The sequence below is a fragment of the Sander vitreus genome, chromosome 16 (genome assembly GCF_031162955.1).
Source record: "Sander vitreus isolate 19-12246 chromosome 16, sanVit1, whole genome shotgun sequence".
Classification (NCBI taxonomy): domain Eukaryota; kingdom Metazoa; phylum Chordata; class Actinopteri; order Perciformes; family Percidae; genus Sander; species Sander vitreus.
The window spans coordinates 27,862,823-27,880,937 of NC_135870.1; the positions used below are offsets into that span (position 1 = coordinate 27,862,823).

At 41.1% G+C, this 18,115-nt stretch overlaps 1 protein-coding gene across 1 annotated transcript in view; it reads left to right on the forward strand.

Moving 5' to 3' along the window:
- pip5kl1 (phosphatidylinositol-4-phosphate 5-kinase-like 1) overlaps positions 1-18,115 on the forward strand; it is a 57,943-nt gene that overhangs the window by 22,576 nt on the left and 17,252 nt on the right. The window contains exons 3-5 of the mRNA XM_078272014.1: positions 14,218-14,268; positions 14,417-14,571; positions 15,030-15,154. Of these exons, the coding sequence (XP_078128140.1) occupies positions 14,218-14,268; positions 14,417-14,571; positions 15,030-15,154 (331 nt within the window). The remainder of the gene's footprint in view (positions 1-14,217; positions 14,269-14,416; positions 14,572-15,029; positions 15,155-18,115) is intronic.

Below are 18,115 nucleotides of genomic sequence, written 5' to 3' on the forward strand. Positions count from 1 at the left end.
ACGACATTCAGTTAAATGCTGTTGGCATATATTCCTTAAATTTAGCTATAGCACTGTCAGATAAACATCTAGTGTAGAAGCTTTTAATCTAATTTCGTATAGTTGCGTAGTAAGAATTCGAAAGTTATTAAAAAATGGTCTGATAAAGAATTCTGCGGAAATATTAAATCTTCAATTTCAATGCCATATGCCAGCACAAGGTCGAGGGTGTGGTTAAAACAGTGCGTGGCCTTATGCACACTCTGACTATAACCAATTGAATCTAATAAAATGATAACAGCGCAACACAAACATTAGCTACTACTAGTCCTAGCCACCGTAGCTGCCAAAAGCTTTAAAACTTACAATTTCATAGGCAACCACAACTCCACATGTAAACTCAAGCGACTGAGTGAGCAGAGACAGTCCGAGATTAGGAACTTCCCGCAGACCATGGGACTCATGAGTCATGAGCTCTTGAGTCCTCGAGTCAGTCAGTCAGTCAGTCAGTCGGTCGCGTGAATCAGCTGGCTACGTTGTCATGAGTAGATCTGTAGAGCGAGTGAAGTCTCTCCTCGAGTCAGTGTGAAAAGCAAATCCACAACAAAAGCCATTCTTTCACTTCTGAAATAACATACAATGTTCTGCACGTAGCCTAGGCCTACTGTAGGTTTGGTGTATAGATGTAGTATATTAAAATGCAATTAGGTCGAGCAGACAGTCCGAAACATTGCAAGCTCGACCATGGGACTCATGAGCTCTTGAGTCCTCAAGTCAGTCGAATCAGCCAGCTACGTTGTCATGAGTGGATCTGTAGCAGATGAGCGAGTATAGTTTCTCCTCGAGTCAGGGTGAAAAGCAAATCCACAACAAAAGCCATTCTTTCACTTCTGACATAACATGCTTATAGGTTATAGGTTTTGTATAGATGTAGCATATCAAAATTAGGTTGATCGATTTAAAACATTTTTAATTTTTTTTACTCACTGCGGGCATTTCTCCGTTCCTGTTTCTATGTCTACATTGAAAGCCTATATATCAGATCTGAAACAGCGAGTCTGCACCGAGTGAATCCACAGAACTTCCTACTACGTTAGTGGTTAGAGAAAATGGGCTAGGACTGAGTTTCCTTGGCGATTTAGCAATACTGACTCAAGTGACTCAAGTGACTCGCACAACCCGGATCAGTTTAGTGAGTGACTCAGAATAATTCAATTCAATTCAATTTTATTTATAGTATTAAATCATAACAAGAGTTATCTCAAGACACTTTACAGATAGAGTAGGTCTAGACCACACTCTATAATTTACAAAGACCAGTGGGGAGGAAAAACTTCCTATTAAGGAGAAACCTCGGGTGGTGAGGAAAACTTCCTTTTAGGGAGAAACCTCGGACAGACCCAGGCTCTTGGTAGGCGGTGTCTGACGGTGCCAGTTGGGGGTGTAACCGGAATCCTTAAAGGAGAATTCCGGCCAATTTTTACGTTAATCTTGATCGCTATAGCTACGCGAGTACTACACCCGAATCAGTGCAGGTAACACGGAGAAGCTGCAACTATGTACTACAAGCGTCCCCTGAGCTAAAACGGCAGTGGTCGGGGCAAGTTTTAGAGTGCCTTTGTGCCTTTTACCAGACACAAAATACAATGAATATGTCTGTGCCACATGAACAGGGCCCTTACGTGTCAACAAGATGCGTTTTCAACTCAGACAGTGTTTAAATTCACCTACCCATGTCCCTGTCTCGATCCTGCCGGTAGCTAGCTTGCCCTGCTAGCTGATAGCCGTTAGCCGTTAGCTGCTAGCTGCCGTCCAGTGAGTGTATTTAGCCAGGCTTCTGTGATAATCATCCCAATAACAATCCACGGAGCGGCGGTGGTGTGGCTATGTCTGTATCTGATTGACTTAAGTATTTGTTATAACACTAGTATCTGATTGACTTAAAGTCTTTGTTATAACAAACATGGTTCCATTTGGCTGATGTATATGGTTAGAGGGCACATTCCAGAGGAAGTGGCTCTGTGGGAGCAAATGGGGTTACTGATTGATTGACCCCAGGACCTGGATTCACCTACCCCCATCACAATGTCTCATGTTACACACAGCTCAGGGTACATGTCTTCAGGTTTGAACAGCAGAACCTCAGAGCGACAATATTTGAGGATTGGGTTGGTTGTCTCTCCGAGCTCCTGCAGAAGCTTGTAAATTGAGGCTGAAATCTTTGATATAATAAACCTTTTTATAATCAAGGACAGTGTCAACGAAGTTCCTTCTCCACTCATCGGCAACGCAGTGCTGCAATTTAATTTACCACAAATCTGGCGTCACGAGATTCGGCTTTGACGGCCACAGACGCATCGCTTGTGGGGCTTCGGTGTGCGACTTCTGCTTCAAAGGCCGGCTGAAAAGGGTGAGTGTTCCTCACATTTTTGGGGTGGCAGTCGTTCATGGGAGCCACGTGCGGGGCCGCATTGAAAAGAAACCTGTGTGTGGCTGCGGTGCTGTGTGTATTGATGTGGGGGCTGGGACTTTGTTTTAAATTTCTTTGCATTGTTATAAAAAAAGGGGGAGTGTATGAGTGTACTTACGATAGAGAAATAAAGGAAAAGAAAATTAAAGTGAAGAACAGTTTAAAAGAGTGTTAACCCTGGGCCCAAGGGAATTTGGCTTAAAGAGAAAAAAAACAACAACAGAGAAATAGAAGAAAAGGAAAATAAAGCAAAAGCTTGAGGAAAATAAAGCAAAGGCTTAAGGACGTTAAAGAAATAAGAGGAAATAAAAGGAAATAAAAGGAAGAAAGAAATAAGGATTAGGACTACTTAGGACGTCGTTAATTAGAGATTAAAGCCCTTAAAGAAGATTTGAGGCGATCTTAGATGGGCCGTAAATCCTGGAAATTCACTAGGTGGGATTTTGGGGTCCACTCTTGGAATATGTAGCTTCCAAGATGCTGGGAGTTTGTAGGATTATATTCAGTGTATGCACTTACATGATTGACGAATCATGTCGGTGGCCTTACATTGGAATCTACATCTCAAAGGTAGCGAAACATTTAGGGAAAATAAAGGAAAAAAGAAAAAGGAACAACGAATACGACGGAAAACATGCTCATTAAGAAAAAAGGATCCAGAGTGAGGCTTTGTGAGGGTTTGTGTTTTTGAATGGAGTTGACTTTTTGTGTGTTGTGAACTTTTCTCTGTGGGAGAGAAGTGAGAGAGTGTGTGTGAACAGCGGTGTTTTTGATGTGTGTGATAGGCTGTACATGTGTGATTTATGTAATGAGGAGTCCTCTATTAGATATATATAGATATGTGTTTTGGTTGAAAACAGGAGTTTTGGTTATCTATAAAGATATTCTGTTCATTACGGTTAAAACTATGAGTCTCATTTGAAGAGAACGTTGTCAAATTGTTAAAACGTATGAGCCTTTTAGGAAGGACTTTGTTTAATCAGGTAAAAAACATAAAATGATACGAGTCTTCTTTGGAGGAGAACGTTTAAATAAATTGCTAAAAACGTATGAGCCCCCTTTGGAGGACGCGAAAATAGATTAGGCGATAGTAAGAAGAAGCTTCAAATAAGAATTTGTGTTTTATGTTTTGTGATGGTTTGTTCATTTTGTTCAGTGTCACTGTTGTTTTATAAATGTGGTCTGTTGGGAAAAAATGGAGAGGCAGCTGGTCTGTCTGCTGAGGATCATTAAAGTTCTCTATGATTTCTTTGTGATCGCTTAAACTGCTTTGTGATAGTGTATTGTTGTTTGTAATATCTGCCATTTTGAAACGGGTAAGACTAAGAGATTCTATGTCGAAGTGGGCTTGAATTAGTCTTTAGTTATTGGTTGGTCAGTTGTGTGCTTCAGTGCTGTGGAGCTCTGCTCTCGACAGAATTGCACTCTAAAATCCTAGGAATTCAAGTCTTCACAGAAAGTTTAGGCTACTCCTTGCCTGCACTTGGGTGCAGAGGCAGAATGGTGAAAAAAGGAAGGGGGAGATTTTGAGTGCAGCCCAGTAAAATATTCAGTGACTGTTGCTTGACTGTGAATTAAGATCCATTAAATTTATAAATGAGAGTTATGTTGACAGAAGAAAAAAAGAAAAGAAAAATGTTATTATAGTGATTAAAAGTGTTCTCGAGTTAAGTTGATTGATTATTTCTTAAGCTTGAAAGTAAACACAGGTATGTTTAAAAAGATAGGAAAATATATTGTGATTACTCAAATAGTTAACAACTGTACTTTCAAAAAAGATATGGTTACATTTTAGTTGATGATATAGATAATCAATGTGCAAGGTGGAATAAGTTTGTATGAAGCAAGTGTGTTCAACAAGACATTGAATCTTTATTCTTTCATTTATATCTGTACGTGAGTACTAAAGAGGCAGTTGGAGCTGAGTTTGTCAGTTTCTGAGGAGAATTGGTGTTGTTGCCGAAACCATTAAAGTAAAGTAAAAGATAAAAGAAGAATAAAATAGAAAAAAGAAAAGAGAACGATTAAAATAGGGACAATATATACACAAAAAGGATAACTAGAAATGTGGACTAAATATAAAAGAAGTAACTAAGAAAAGAATGCGAGGTAAATTCCACTAATGACTATGAGGGCATATGTGTGAAGGAAGTAAAAATATATTGGGTATACTATAAGAATGTGCTGCTGGGGGCAATAGGTGTCATAAAAGCCACCTGGCTGATCTAAAACGCCCAAAGGATTTGTGTGTATGATAAGATCAGACCATACTTGGTATGGAAGATCCGTGAGATTGGGAATGGTGTGTGAACAATAAGTCTATTGAAGTTAAAGGCAAACCAGTTCAAGTGAGTTTATGGTAGAAATAGGGATCAAATTGGAGAAATTAAATTACTTACTTTATTCTCTTAAAGACATTGCTGAAAGTTTAGAAAAAGTTAGAAACAATGTTGAATGATGGTGATTACATTTGATATTGTGTAACTGGATTAGTGTTATCTATCATAGACACACATAGAAGGGATTGTTTAAAGATGGTGTAAAGTAGCATTTGAAAGAGGATAAAAGTAGGATAAACAAGGCTCAGGCATGAAGAAGAAAAAAAAAAATAATAAATGAAAAGTAGGAAGGAAAGGAAAGAGATGGCATAGGTGATTTGCTGGAACCCATACAGTGATTGATCTCCTTGGATTAAGAAAATCCCAGCCTCTATAGCTCTATTGAAAGTAAGAGATGAGAGGACTGATTGATGGGCTTCAGGATTGTCACCTCTGCCATTCTAAAATATTGGACCACTTGTTTTGAGTGGCGAGGCATCTAAAATGATTTCATTTTGAATAAAATAATTTAACATTTGATAATTTTATAAGGTTTTTGACTTTGCTAAGTTTCCCCACTGTCACATGTGGTCACGTCATTGTGTCAAGGAAATTAGTGACATTTGTGAAGATGGGAAACAAAACGAATGAACAGCAAGTTAATTCAATCTAATAAAACAGACTGAGTTAATTCATATACGTTGTATATTAAATGGGTAACAATTGTTACAAAAGATAGTCAGGAAAGTTGAGAGAAGATGGTAAGTGTATGCTGTAGAAAGGGAAAAGAAAGTTTTATGAGACAATGGGAAGAAAAAAAGTATGACTTTAAGGGAAAGTTAAGTGTACAAGAATGGTTGGTTTTAGACAGAAAGAGAGCGTTAAGTGACAGAAAGACAAAGAAAGAGACAAATTATGTAATTTTCAGGAATGACTAATGGTAATTTCTAAGATGAATTGCTCTTAGATATTATTGTGATCTGACATATAAAATACAAAATGAATTAGGATTTGTGAAGAACAAACATATGTTTATGAAATATGATGTTTTATTGTTGTTAAACTGCCCAACAAATATATAGGCCTACAAGTTTGGTTGAAATGATTAGCTGCTTAAATACTTAGTTGATTGATAGAACTACTGTGATCATTTCCAGTTTAAAAATGTGGGGACTTTTCTGTGTTGTTACTTTTAGTATTTGAAGTACATAGTTTATGATATTTCCTTACTTATGTAATATTTTTGTATGGTTAAAGTACAAGTAATGCTTCTCGGAGGTGTTGTGTTTTGTGTTTATTCAGTGTGCCTCGATGGATGTCAGAGCGGACCTGTCTCACTCCCCTATAAGCTGATTCAGCGTTCCATTCTGTGGGCAACTTTGGCCCCATCCTACACACTTACACCAGAAACGCATCTGGAGCTGGAGCAGCAGAGAAGGAGGGGTGACAGATTTATAACTGCCCATGATTGAGTGGTTGAAGTGGACACCCAGATGGCTTTCAGGGCATGACCAGAGACTGACCTTAAAGAAGTAACATCACACATGACTACAAAGTACTCACAGATGACCTAATAATTGAGAGAGGATAAGCAGAAACGACCATAAAGATGAATCCAAGCTCCAAAAGTAAGAAGAAAAGGAAACGCCGGTAAACTAAGAACAAACAGAGGTTCAGGAGGATGGAATTTGAAGATGATGATGGTGATGATCAGAGTGAATTAGAAGAGATTATGGATGGATATGACCCTGTGATCAGACGAAGGCTGGCTAGAGCGGAAAAAAGAGGTGATGAAAAATGGAGGAAACGAAAAGAGACAAGAGATCAGACCTCTGATGAAAGTGAAGATGGAGATAGCGATGAAGATTTGGAGAGTAGAGGAGCTACGAGATCATGTTCTACAACAACTGAGTTAGAAGAAATTGAAAGAGACATGGAGCGATGCGTGTCATACTTGGAGAAGCTGAAGATACAGAGGGATAAATTGCTGAAAAAAAGGATCCCAGAAAGCGGAGAAGAAGTATACGTTGCGCTCAAGAGAAGGAAAGACAAGTCAGAAGATGCTTCCAGTGATCATTCTAGGACAGAATTTGGAGTATAAACCTTTGCAGAACACCGATATGTCAGATATTCTTGAGAAGTTGCCTACTCTTCAAGAGGGAGCACATCCTTGGATTGCAAAGTTGGAAGAAATGTCGATAGGGACACAGTTTATCATAGGAGATATTAAGAGACTTTTGGCTAATCTTGTTGGGATTCCAGCCATGGAAGAAATCTTGCAGAGAGCTGGACTTAATCGATATGTGGGGACTTCTGTATATGATCCTGAGTTGTTGGCCGCAAGTAGAGGACGTCTGTGGAGAGCGCTGAGAGATGCATATCCAACAAATGTGCATCCAAACAACATTCTGATTGAACCACTGGGACAGGAAGAAAATCCGAGAGTTTATGTGTCAAGAGCTCACCAGGTGTGGAGAAACACTATAGGAAATGATCCAGATCTGAGCCAACTGGAGCAGTCAATTTTGCGAACCAAACTGCAGAGGGGGCTGTCCCTACCAGTGAGGAGTAAGCTAGCAGAAGTGGTTGGACTTGGAAGCATGGAAAAAACTGTCTATACAGATCATATAGTCCATCAAGTGAAGCTATATAGAAATGAGCAGAAAGAACAAGACCGAGAAACTACCAGAAAACTCAATCAAATACAACGGGTGGAGAATAAGAAGGAGAAAAAACAGGCTTTGGTTATGCAAAATCAATGTTCACCAAATCAACAATCACCACCACAACTGAAGCCAAATCAGGTCCAACCTCAAGTGTCCCAATCACCATTAGTGATTCCAGTTGTTTTATATTCACAGCCAGTTTTTGGACAGTTACAGAACTGGAGAGGAAGAGGACGAGGAAGCTCAGGCAGAGGAAGAAGAGGAAGATTTGATCCATACTTTATGCAATCTCCACAAGCGTGTTATAATTGTGGACAGGATGGACACTTTGCCCGTAGTTGTAATAGACCAGGAGGAAATTACAGAGGAAACTCCAGAGGAAATTACAGAGGAAGATACAGGGGCCAGTCGAGGCCATTTGGAGGACCGGTGAACCCTTATAGGAGCCTGGAGCCAGGATTCTAGAGGTGCCCAGAAGATCTAAAAGGGGGGTGTCAGCTGGTGTCATCAGGGCTGGAAAGAGATCAAGGACAAGGACAGTCACAAGTTGGTACAGATCTCCATAGATGAGTGTTGACATCAGCAGACTGACCAGAGAAGGAGGGGGGAGTGAGAAATTTGCTTTGACGCATCGATGCATAGACATATAAAAATGAGAGCATATGGGGGAATGTGCAGAGGGGATACTGATGTGAATATGGACAATAAAATGGATTGAGAACTCTGAGAACCAGGACAGTGTGGAAACGTTCAGATTTAATCACACCAATACTGCATTGATAATCAACACTGCTGAGAAACTGCAGTGTAGTGGACTACATTCCTGTGTTTGTCTGAGATATATATACACGTTTGTATGAGTAATGCATAATTTGTGTCATAGTCTTTTTGCATTAATTGATTGAAGGATGATGTTTACTGACATGAAGTGAATATACGAGAACCTCAGATGTTCTTTTTTTTCTTTCTTTTTGACGCTTAGGGAGATGAGATCTAGGCAGGGACAGGTCCATTGGATGGTCCGATGGGTTGACCTGCCTGAATTTGGACATTGTTTTGATTTTATTTCGTTTTCTGAGGTTTTCATATGTATTTGCTTAAACCATATCTCTACATGAATTGATAAAGATTTATTTTCTAATTGATCTGGAGTACTGAGGTGGTCGCCTGGGGCAGAGGGGCCATGAGAGAGTTTTCCTATCTAGATTGATTGATGGTTATTTGGAAAGAAAGCTGCCAGATGGGTTTTTCGCTCTCGCACTCCATAAATTAAGTTTTGTTACACTCTATAAATTTGTTTACACTCCAAAAAGTATATCATAAGGGACCTGATGTAATGAGAAGTGTTATTCTGTTGTAATCCTACTCTCTTTGTTTTTCGAGACTTTATTAAGTCTCGAAGGGGGGAATATGAAGTATCTGATTGACTTAAGTATTTGTTATAACACTAGTATCTGATTCTGAAGTCTTTGTTATAACAAACATGGTTCCATTTGGCTGAGGTATATGGTTAGAGGGCACATTCCAGAGGAAGTGGCTCTGTGGGAGCAAATGGGGTTACTGATTGATTGACCCCAAGACCTGGATTCACCTACCCCCATCACAACGTCTCATGTTACACACAGCTCAGGGTACATGTCTTTAGGTTTGAACAGCAAAAGTTCCTTCTCCACACATTGGCAATGCAGTGCTGCAACTTAATTTACCACATCCTCAAGAGGACAGGTCATGTCACATCTTGAAGTTTATTCCCCCTAAAAAAAAACAGTAGTGCGGTAGTAGCTGTTAGCTGCCCTCCGGTGAGTGTGTACAGCCAGATAGCCGTTAGCTGCTAGCTGCCGTCCGGTGAGTGTATTCAGCTAGGCTGCTGTGATAATCATCCCAACAACAATCCATGGAGCGGCAGTGGTCTGCATAGGACAGATCATGCCTTCGCAGCGAAAAGTTTAGATTATTTCCCCCTCAAAATAGGTAATTGAGCACTGTAGTGGTTATGACCATATCAGTGACTATGTAACTACATGGAAACGGGATAAAGATGTCTGTGGCTTGCACAGTAATAGCGTTACTGAAGCTTAGCTGTAGCATCGTCTCCTGGGAATTCAGTTGTAGCAGGAAAAGGTAGAGTAGTGTGTGAAGAGTGGAGTTGTTCACAAGGGAATAAGCTTGGAATAACGTAACTATGGAGAACATAGCACCATAAAACCATCGTCGAAGCCTGGCTGAATACACTCACCGGACGGCAGCTAGCAGCTAACGGCTGTCTGGCTGTACACACTCATCGGAGGGCAGCTAGCAGCTAATGGCTATCTGGCTGTACACACTCACCAGAGGGCAGCTAGCAGCTAACAGCTACTACCGCACTACTGGGTTTTTTTTTAGGGGGGAATAAACTTCAAGACGTGACATGACCTGTCCTCTGGAGGACATAGCCACACCACCGCCGCTCTGTGGATTGTTATTGGGATGATTAGCACAGAAGCCTGGCTGAATACACTCACCGGACGGCAGCAGGCAGCTAACGGCTATCAGCTAGCAGGGCAAGCTAGCTACCGGCAGGATAGAGACAGGGACCAGGGTAGGTGAATTTAAACAATGTCTGAGTTGAAAACGCATCTTGTTGACACGTAAGGGCCCTGTTCATGTGGCACAGACATATTAGTTGCATTTTGTGTCTGTTAAGAGGCACAAAGGCATGAACACCTGTTGTCATTCAGGTCTGATAATGCCTCTCTGAACACTGGTCTGTCCTACAGGTGAACATAGTGTTATGTGCAGGTGCTGGTCATATAATTAGAATATCATGAAAAAGTTGATTTATGTCAGTAATTCCATTAAAAAAGTGAAATTTGTATATTATATTAATTCATCACACACAGAGTGATATTTCAAATGTTCATTTCTTTTAATTGTGATGATTATAACTGACATAGTTGTCAGAAAATGACAAATCCCAAATTCATTATCTCCGAAAATTAGAATATTACTTAAGACCAATACAAAAAAGGATTTTTAGAAATGTTGGCCAACTGAAAAGTTGAACATGAAAAGTATGAGCATGTACAGCACTCAATACTTAGTTGGGGCTCCTTTTGCCTGAATTACTGCAGCAATGCGGCGTGGCATGGAGTCGATCAGTCTGTGGCACTGCTCAGGTGTTAGGAGAGCCCAGGTTGCTCTGATAATGGCCTTCAGCTCTTCTGCATTGTTGGGTCTGGCGCATCGCATCATCCTCTTCACAATACCCCATAGATTTTCTATAGGGTTAAGGTCTGGCGAGTTTGCTGGCCAATTAAGAACAGGGATACCATGGTCCTTAAACCAGGTACTGGTAGTCCCGTTGGAAAATGAAATCTGCATCTCCATAAAGTTGGTCAGCAGCAGGAAGCATGAAGTGCTCTAAAACTTCCTGGTAGATGGCTGCGTTGATCCTGGACCTTAGAAAACACAGCGCAACACCAGCAGATGACATGGCACCCCAAACCATCACTGACTGTGAAAACTTTACATTGGACTTCAAGCAATGTGGATTCTGTGCCTCTCCTCTCTTCCTCCAGACTCGGGGACCTTGATTTCCAAAGGAAATGCAAAATCTATTTTCATCAGAGAACATAACTTTGGACCACTCAGCAGCAGTCCAGTCCTTTTTGTCTTTAGCCCAGGCGAGATGCTTCTGACGCTGTGTCTTGTTCAAGAGTGGCTTGACACAAGGAATGGGACAGCTAAAACCCATGTCTTGCATATGTCTGTGCGTGGTGGTTCTTGAAGCACTGACTCCAGCTGCAGTCCACTCTTTGTGAATCTCCCCCACATTTTTGAATGGGTTTTGTTTCATAATCCTCTCCAGGGTGCGGTTATCCCTATTGCTTGTACACTTTTTTCTACCACATCTTTTCCTTCCCTTCGCCTCTCTATTAATGTGCTTGGACACAGAGCTCTGTGAACAGCCAGCCTCTTTAGCAATGACCTTTTGTGTCTTGCCCTCCTTGTGCAAGGTGTTAGTGGTCGTCTTTTGGACAGCTGTCAAGTCAGCAGTCTTCCGCATGATTGTGTAGCCTACAGAACTAGACTGAGGGACCATTTAAAGGCCTTTGCAGGTGTTTTGATGAATGAATGAATGAATGTATACATTATACAAGTTTCACTTTTTGAATGGAATTACTGAAATAAATCAACTTTTTCATGATATTCTAATTATATGACCAGCACCTGTATTTTTTATATAGCCTAGATGTGCACTTATAGCCTCTTCCCAGAGACAACAGATGGGAATTATCATTGTGATAGCCTATATCTGGTGCAATACATTTATTGTCCCTGTTTTAAGCCAGTGAATGAAAATTATAAGCTTTGGTGTCTCCCCTTAAGTCTAAATAACATGCCATTATTTATTATTTACACATAGGCTATGTTAAAGAGAGACCTATCTGTCTGCCCTTTCACACGTTGCTCTCCTACTCCTCTGACTCCTGCTCTGGCTGCCCAGCGAGCTCGTAAATGTTACGCCCGCAATCGCTTGTGGAGCTGATAGGCTGATAACCGCAGGTTTAATGGATAATTGTGTTTTGTTATTTAAACAAACGATTGAGGAAATAAACTTGTCCATGAGTCTACTGAGAGACTTCCAGCTGACGGGGTGGGGTCTATGAGCATCACTGGTCGGCCAGCGTGCCTGCCACCAGCTGGCTGTCACATTAGACAGGAGCTTCTTAAGTCCGACAACATCAGAACAAATGTGCAATTCGCCATCAGTTTTTGTAAAAATGCCCATATTCAAAGTGAATTTAGTGGTGAAATAGCAAACGATAATTGTAAAAAGTTTCCAGTTGTTGGCTGCTGCTAGTATGGCACACTCCCGATCTAGATTCTAGAATCAATTGCTTTTCCTTGGGTTCCCGGATGTTAACACTTAATTTTAAACATTATATTTTGCAACAGAATTTGGCCTGTTGAAGTTGAAAATATATTAGTTGTATTTTAAACATTGTATTTTGCATCTGAATTTGTTATATTGAATTTCTTTACGTTGAATTTTTGATTCTGAATTTATGAACTTAAATAAAATAAAGGTGAAAATTAGTTGTTTGAAAATTTGAAGAGTAAAATTCAGAGGCAAAAAATTCAGATACATAATTTAAATGCATAAATATTTCCATACTTTCATCAGTGGGTAATTTGCTCAATCACCATTGTTTTAACATTCTTTGATAAATAGGAACTTAACAGACAATTAACTAGATGAAAATCTTACGGACAATAACTTTAACAAAAAGTACAGTTATGAGAAGTAACTACAAGTCTTTTATATTGTCTATAATACGTAGCATAGGCAGTTGGTGTGCTAAATATTTTGTACGTGATAGATCAGACCATAGTGGTCAACAATCAGAAATCACAAGCTCTCTATCTTTACATATATAACCCCGTAATCCAGGGTTTGAATTACGTGGGAGCCAGTGGGAGCTGAGCTCCCATAGAGAGGATGAGCTCCCATGAAAGCAGTAAAATCATACACCTGTGGGGGTCTATAAAAATCATCAGCACCATTATTTAAATCACAAATAAAGCACTTTTCCCAAACACAAATTCTTGTAATAGCCTATTATAACTTTATTTTTCTCAAAATATCACGACTCCTCCAAATCTCAGAGAGCACAGATGAGTTATATTTTGAATGTGCACAAAGTTTTGAACATAAGCAGAAATCTTGCTCAAACATCTGAAATATTACAGTCCAGGGGTTTATTAATTCATTAAAATGAATTCATGTATCCTTGAGGTGAATAATTGCCATGTGCACATTTAAGGAGGTTACTTCCCCAACAAAAGACGCAAAAGAGGAGGGAGGAGTAAATTATGCCTCTAGAGGCTACATGTGTGTTGACTCAGATATAATTTGGACAGTCGATCTACAGGAGAATAAATAGCAATACAGAATGCCTGACAGCCTTTTGTAATATATTCCATTATGTTTTTATATTTGGATTGTAATCTGTTTCCCTTTACATAAAGATATTTCCAGCATACATTGATTCAGAAAAAGGTAAATAGGTGCATACAAATTCACCAGAATGCAGGAAATGAAATGTTTAATGCTCAAAATTTGCTGCTCCTTTGAAAAGAGACCCCCGCAAAGATGAAATCATAATTCGAACCCTGCCATAATCTAGTGGTTCCCAAAGAGGGGGGCACTTAAACAAATAATGCATGGTTCTGATACTCTGCTGTCATGGACAAGTTTGTGAAAGCATTGCCAGGTAAACATAAAGCAGACGATGAAGATAACGCAAACACCACAACTACCAAAACAAAGACAAGAAAATACGGAGCGGTGACCACAATTCGATCAACGAAGCCGACTGCCAATCTCCCAGTCAAATCGCATTGTGTCTCGTTGACTGTCTCTTTGCGGAAAAACAACTAATTGTTGCTCACCGCTCTCTCTCTCTCTCTCTCTCTCTCTCTCTCTCTCTCACACACACACTGAAAAACAGCTGATCTCAATTCAACTCAATTCAAAATAATTGTATCTACAAAAGCCCTGCAGAAAAAGTGAGACACTGTCTCACAGTATATATAACTAGCATATAATATACTCAGTATACAGTATTATACAATGTACATCTATTTGTTTAGATTTCTATCTGTATCTAAATAATACATATGTGATTTATAAATATATATATACATATACATTACACTCGCTAATATACATTAAGCTTAGTTAATGAATAATTAGCCCTTCTTGTCCTCAACGACATCTTTCCTCTTTCTCCTGCTCTAGAATGAGCTGTCAGATGATGATTTCAGATTAAAGGTCACTCAGATTCATAAGGTTGGTGGATATTTCAATAACTAACAAGACTCAAATTAAATTACTGTGTTGAATGCTTCCACCTGCATATTTAGTTGCATGTGTATGTGTTTGTGTGTTTGTGTGCGTGTGTGTGTGTGTGTGTGTGTGTGTGTATATGTGTGTGTAGGATTTTACAATGGAGACGTTTGCAGGCCCGGTGTTTTCCAGCCTGCGTGGCTCTTTAGGAATGACAGAGCAGGAATATCAGCAGTCTCTCTGCTCTGAAAACTGCTACCTCCAGTTCATTAGCAACTCCAAGAGCAAGGCCGACTTCTTCCTGACGTAAGCTGCACCACTAACCACTTACCCTAACCCACCAACTCACTCACACACATGATCATTCCTCATTTGAACATTTGTTTTGGATTGAAATCATATTTGCCTAACCATAAGCCCTAAATGTTTCTCTAACCATAACTTTAAACCTAACCCCAACTGTAACCTTAGCCCTAAACCTTACACATTACACAGGAATAACTCAATTTACACACAATCAATGAGAGGTGTACTCAGGTGTGCATATGCTGCGGCTATTATTTAACAATTTAAGAAAGCAAGTTGTTGCAGCTCAAAGCTGAATGACAAATGTAATGACTACCTCCAGCCTTTTGTGTTAGGAATTGGTAAATTGTTGGCAAAATCTAGAATCAAAACAACTTTTCATTAAAATGGTCAGAGTGTGATTTGTTGTATTATTGATAGAATAGAGATCTTCTTACTCTGTGCTTTTGAACTTCTAGAAATGATAAACGCTTCTTTTTGAAGACCCAGAACAAAAGGGAAATCAAATTCCTTCTGTCCAACCTGAAGATCTACATGGAACATCTGAGGAAATACCCCCATTCGTTGCTGGTCAAGTTCCTAGGTACACACATCACACACAGACACACACACTTCCACACAATGACAAATTGTATTTGGCCAAGATATCTAAATGTAACTGGCTTTTCATAGGTTCGCCTAACTGGGTTTTATGGGTTCTCAATATAGTATGTCAGTCCAGTTTCCCCCCCAGAGTCCATAATTTGATCCATTACCCAAATCCACCCTGTTTCAATATAATGTCATTCATGGTTGGATTGAGGACATGGGCCACAATGACGGCATTCTCTTCCTTATGAGCAATCACCAATTCTGCAGTCTCTGGCACATTTAACTACAAATAGCTGACAAAGTTGGAGCAAGGCCGGTCCGCAGTGTTAGGGGAGCACATGTTGACCAATACAAAGGCCTCACTGAGGGGCAGGATGGTCATAGTCTAGGCCAGGGACATGTTGCAGCATTCAGGGACTAACGTAGACTCACTGTATTCTACTCCGACACAGTAAGCACAGTAAAAATCCCATAAAATACCATTGCGTTGAAAGATAAGCCTGATTGTGATGCTCATCCTCCTGCCGAGCATGCCATCCTGTTGTCCTGGGCGAAGAGGACCCCCCAGTTGGCCACTGACAGTGCTGATGTTTGGTGGAAAGGCCCTCAGTCAGGAGAGCGACCCCTCTGTGTGTTACAAAAGCCCTGTGACTGGCACCCAGGCATTTACAGCAAGCCCTTGAGTGTGAGAGGGAACCCTGTCCCTTGTCATCGGAACCCTCCTGATTTAAGGCTCTGATTCTCTAGAGGCTGCCATCATTGGACACCGACTGCCATTTTCTGTACTGACAGAGTCCATCCTCAGAGCCTCACTGGCATTCTCACTTCGCCCCGCTGGTCAAAGCATCCTCAGTCGGTAGCCCCATGCTGTCAGTGCTGGGTCCAGGCCAGCGAGAGAGCGACGAAACTTCTTCCTCTGTGTAACACTTCTGTAATCTGGGAAAGCTTCATGAGCAGCCTGGCAATTTTAGCAGCGTACACCTAAACGCTTTCATGGGGAGCATGTGGGCAAGCAGATAGACTGGCTTTAAAATGGTCAACTATTTCTTGCCAAAAGCCTGCTTAAGCCCCTCTTTAACTGCTGTATTTACTGCAGTGGGAAGACTGTCCCATAACAAACAACAATGCTGCTTTGCTCAGAAGAGTGGAGAGAATCCTCACCAGTTCACAGTAACTGTCAACCTTAAAGGACAATTCTGGCGGAAAATCTGAATCAGAATCAGAAAAGCTTTATTGCCAAGTACGTTTTTTACACATACAAAGAATTTGTTTTGGTGTTGTAGGTGCATGTCACACATTCTCTAAAATAAGTTAAACAAACAGGTTAAACAGAACAAACACTATAAGTATAAATACATGTATATATATATATATATATATATATATACACACACAGAATGTATTAAAAATAAGAGAGAAAGAATTAAGATAAAAAGAGCAGAACAGTAGATAAAGTACAGTGGCATGTGTGTGTGTGTGTGTGTGTGTGTGTGTGTGTGTGTGTGTGTGTGTGTGTGTGTGTGTGTGTGTGTGTGTGTGTGTGTGTGTGTGTAGGATTTTACAATGGAGACGTTTGCAGGCCCGGTGTTTTCCAGCCTGCGTGGCTCTTTAGGAATGACAGGAATATCAGCAGTTTCTCTGCTCTGAGGCAGAGGCAAACTGTACAACAAATTGCCTCTCGGGGACATTAAAGTTTTCTAAGAGCCAGAGGTCGGGTGTGGAGAGATTCAGGGTGGTTTCCGGGCCTTGTTAATAAAGCTAGTGGCGAAGGGGGAAAAACTTTCCTTGTGTCGTGAGGTTTTGGTCCTGATGGACCTCAATGATGGCTGTGTAGAAGTGCACCATCATTGTCTTTGGCAGGTTGAATTTCTTCAGCTGCCGCAGGAAGTACATCCTCTGTTGTGCTTTCTTGACGAGGGAGCTGATGTTAAGCTCCCACTTGAGGTCCTGGGAGATGATAGTTCCCAGGAAGCGGAAAGAGGGTGATGGGGGCAGGTGGGGCTGAATTCTTCCTGAAGTCCACAACCATCTCCACTGTCTTTAGAGCGTTGAGCTTTAGGTTGTTTTGCTTGCACCACTTCACTAGGTGGTCAGCCTCCGACCTGTAAGGGGACTCGTCACCATCAGAGATGAGTCCGATGAGGGAGGTGTCGTCCGCGAACACTGGAGACAGCTGGTCAGCGCTTCAATATGGATGGGGAGACAGCATCTGGTCCAGCAGCTTTCCTGGGGTTCTGTCTCCTGAACAGTCTGTTGACATCTTCCTCATTGATGGAGAGAGTCGTCACTGAGGTGGGTGGGGAGGAGGAGGGGGGGACCTTTAAGGTGGGGGAGGTGGAGGTGATGCACTGTAGCTGGAGCTGTTGGGAGGTGTCACGGGGGATGGTATCAGGGAAGACCCTTTGTTGGGGGGATGGTTATAGGACTGACCCATTGTCTATCAAAGCGACAGTAGAACTCGTTAAGGTTGTTGGCTAGGCGTCGGTCGTTGGTGGAGTGGGAGACTGTGGGCTTGAAGCTGGTGATCTGTTTGAGCCCTCTCCAGACAGAAGTAGAGTCGTTCGCTGAGAACTGATTTTGGAGTTTTTCAGAGTACCGTTGTTTAGCCTCTTTCACCGCCTTGCTAAACTTGTACTTTGCTTCTTCTTCTTTGTCCCCACTCTTGAACGCCTCTGCCTTATCCAACCTTAGCCTTCTGAGTTTGGCTGAGATGATATATGACGTCACAGCCTCTGTGTACTCATCCAGACTGTTGGTAGCAGTCCTGAACACATCCCAGTCAGTAGAGTCCAAGCACGTCTGGAGATCCTCTACAGCTACACTGATCCACTTCCTTGATGTCCTCACTACAGGTTTGCAGAGCTTTAGTTTCTGCCTGTAGGCGGGGATCAGGTGAACCATGACGTGGTCAGAGAGGCCCAAAGCAGCACGGGGGACGGCGTGATAAGCATCC